This window comes from Triticum aestivum, chromosome 3B, assembly GCF_018294505.1.
Source record: "Triticum aestivum cultivar Chinese Spring chromosome 3B, IWGSC CS RefSeq v2.1, whole genome shotgun sequence".
NCBI classification, from domain to species: domain Eukaryota; kingdom Viridiplantae; phylum Streptophyta; class Magnoliopsida; order Poales; family Poaceae; genus Triticum; species Triticum aestivum.
In genome coordinates this window covers 481006700-481009931 of record NC_057801.1, presented here as the reverse complement: position 1 = coordinate 481009931, position 3232 = coordinate 481006700, and the positions used below count along the sequence as shown (strand labels likewise).

General features: G+C 43.0%; 1 protein-coding gene across 1 annotated transcript; it reads left to right on the top strand.

Moving 5' to 3' along the window:
* The first annotated feature begins 1554 nt into the window (after positions 1-1554).
* Positions 1555-2813, top strand: LOC123065562 (uncharacterized). The gene is made up of 2 exons (XM_044488818.1): positions 1555-1668; positions 1766-2813. Exons 1-2 carry the CDS (start codon positions 1579-1581, stop codon positions 2600-2602), a joined length of 927 nt encoding a protein of 308 aa, XP_044344753.1. The 5' UTR covers positions 1555-1578; the 3' UTR covers positions 2603-2813.
* The last annotated feature ends 419 nt before the right edge of the window (positions 2814-3232 follow it).

Below are 3232 nucleotides of genomic sequence, written 5' to 3'. Positions count from 1 at the left end.
GTGAAGGTAAAACCTTTTATTTGCTGGCTGTTAGTTCAATATCTAGAGATCTTTAGTTTTGCTGGCTGTTTAGTTTAACATCTAGAGATATTTAGTTGTTGCGTTATCAAAATGTCACTTTTCTGGGCTGGTAGCCTCGGCATTGCAACATGCAGACTATTAGCTCTAGATGACTACCTAGTGCCTATAGATTATTCATTTCTGGCATTTCATTTAGCCGTGGGCCTCTTTTGGATCTGTGAGTTCGTACCTGTTGTGTCAGCTTAGATTAGATGGTAGCTGTTGAATCTGTCTACAAAATCTAAATTATGGAACATTTATTTTGTTTGAGGTTTGCAGTCACAACAAGAACCAATTTATGTAACAACGCACTTACACTTATGATGTTTGATTTCATTGTTTCTAACGCTCAAGGTGTTGCTTGCATCAGTCGTGACTACTTATTGATGTTGCCTGCTTGCACATTTCTTGCCTTTCATGGTTACTCTCTTTGTTTTACAAACTTAGGCTCTGCTTCAAAAATATATAATCCTTAGGAAGCTTTAAAATTGGCAATGCTATGTCTGGTTGCATATTAGGCCTGCTTGTTCTGCAACTGATGTACTGCTGTTTAGTAGCTTTAGCTCATTGGAAGTAAAACATACTTTTAACTTGGGGTTGGTTTCTATACTGTTACAAGAGTCAATTCTGGGTATGATAGGCCAGTGAATGATGCTTTAGTTGATGCTGTGATGTTTGATTCAGCTCAACAGTCCTCATGTACTGGTTGTTTACTAGCACAATTAACCTGTGTATCAATATTATGTATCATATAAAACCTAAAGCACAATTAATTTACGGGATTTATATGGATTAACGACCGAATGTGCGACACCACTCTCCATCGCATGGTTCAGTGATGCGCTGTCGTGTGGGTAGCCCGTTCAAAAGTACTGGTATGAGCCAAGAACAAATTTAACTAGACTACACTCATAGTTATAGTATGTATAGTTCTACCTGATTTTTTTTTTGCGGGGAGTTCTACCTGATTTATAATGTGTCGGATGACTATTTTGAGTTTCCAAGTGATTAAATAGCAGTACATGACATATAGCAGTTTAGTGAAACCAATATAGCTATATCATGAAATAAATACATCCATAATAGTCATATGGGAATAGTGTAAACGCACAAATTTTGTTAATAACATGGTGAACAAAATAATAGAGAAAGTGTTTACCATGTACAAGTCATGACATTCATGTTATATATGCAAATGTTGCGTGTATCTTTGGTATATAAGGGAAAAATAAATGAATCCATTTAGACTACTTTTCTTTTTCAACTAGTAATTTTCATACTTGGAATAAATTATATGGTAACTATGTTAAGATCAAATTATTTTACAAGGTCTAATATTGTGTTATTGCTGCGCAGTCTTTGTGTACCCTAAGTTTCCTACTTCTGGCATTTGATTTCCTGGGTATGCATGTTTGGGTGCATATGCATTAGGCGGTTGCAAGAAACTTATTTATTTTCCTGTTGAATTGTAGGTTCATCAGGAGGGTTTCGTCAAGGCGCCTAGTGATTTTTATCAAAATGATGACATCTATTCTGGGTGTGGCCGTGAATTGGATGGAGTATAATGAGCTTAGGGAAGAAGATACAGCTTCAGCCCATTTGCTCCTGGTAATTTACTATGAGCTGTCTTCATGATGAGTTGTGTTGGTGTGCCAACAACTTCTGTCTGCGTTAATTTGATATAAGAGCCTATTCTTTTGAACAGAGTTTGTGCGAGGCCAGGATGTTTGCATCGGCTTTTCAGTTTGTGGTGAGATTGTGTGATGTTCTGAGGACTCCACATCGTCAGCCTGGTCCTCCCGAGTCGCTACGACAGCAGCACCAGAACCTGAACGCTCGCGAAGTTGTTCTTCAGACTCTCCAACATAACCTTCAGACTCTCCAACATAACCTTCACACTCTCGAGACCACACTCACCCAGAAGGACAACGATCTGAGAGTGCTGAGCACCGAGCTTGATGGTACGCAGAAGACGCTGGAAGACCAGACCGCTTCGCTCCTCACTAACCGGAGGGACCTTGATCAGACTCGGCAAGGGCTGATTGCACGTGAAGCACGACTGGTCGCATCCGAGACGGCGCTGCAGCAACTCCATAACCAGCTTGTCAATCGACGTGAAGAGTTGATAGACCTGCAAATCCAAGTCGTGCATCTCACTATGCTGCTCGACGAGATGAATGGCATTGTCGTGCCACCAGCTGAAGCTCCGCTGCAGCCTCTGCCACCTGCTCGGGCTGGCCCCGGACCAGGACTCCAAGCCCTGATTCTCCAGTACGGTACCATGGCCCCTCAAGTCGTTGGAGGGATTAACCGCCGCATTGGTGCAGCTCAAGGCCCAGCTCAAGGCGCTGCTCAAGCCCCAGCTCAAGGCGCTGGCGCTGATGATGGTGTCCCTGCTAAAGGAGCGGCTCAAGCTCCAGCTCAAGGCCCTGGCGCTGCTCAAGTCCCAGCTCAAGGCGCTGGCGCTGCTGATGGTGCCCAAGGCGCTGCTCAAGCCGGTGCTGGTCAAGACGTTCACGGCGCTGCTCCAGATGTGGAGTGATTCTCGAAACGACACCAAACCAGCCAGCGTGACTTATCGACTCCGACCAAGTTCTTCTATTATACTCTCTCCGTTCCAAAATAGATGATTGGGTCATTTATTTTGAAACAGAGAGTAGTATTTTACTGCTTGCAGTGAACTTCTTATATAAGTCTGCTAGTGGATTTGGTAACGCTAAGTTGCTCTCTTGTGAGTCTAGTACTCTGAACCAGTTGCTACTCTGCTCTACTATTAATTTAGTTGCTCTATTGAGCGAACTGGGATTATGATTTGCTCGACCCTGTTTTTCTTTATTGCTTTTTCAATCATTACTGTACTGGAGAGCCGCGAAAGCGGATTTTACATCCATGTGACTTTTCATGATTCCTGAGCCGCGAGAGCGATGAGTAATCTCACCGACTCCATCTTTACAATGGGAATGAACAATTCTTCGAAGTCTACACCTTTCTCTTGCACATACTCTTTGGCTACAAACCTCACTTTGTGCTTCATGCACCCTTCAACATCTTTCTTGACCTTAAATTTCCACTTGAGCTCTATGGCTTCATGGTTGTTGGGAAGATCTATCATCTCGGCGTGTCCACGTACTGTGTTCGCGTCTGTTTCGGCGAGAGAGAAAAGGATCAAGTC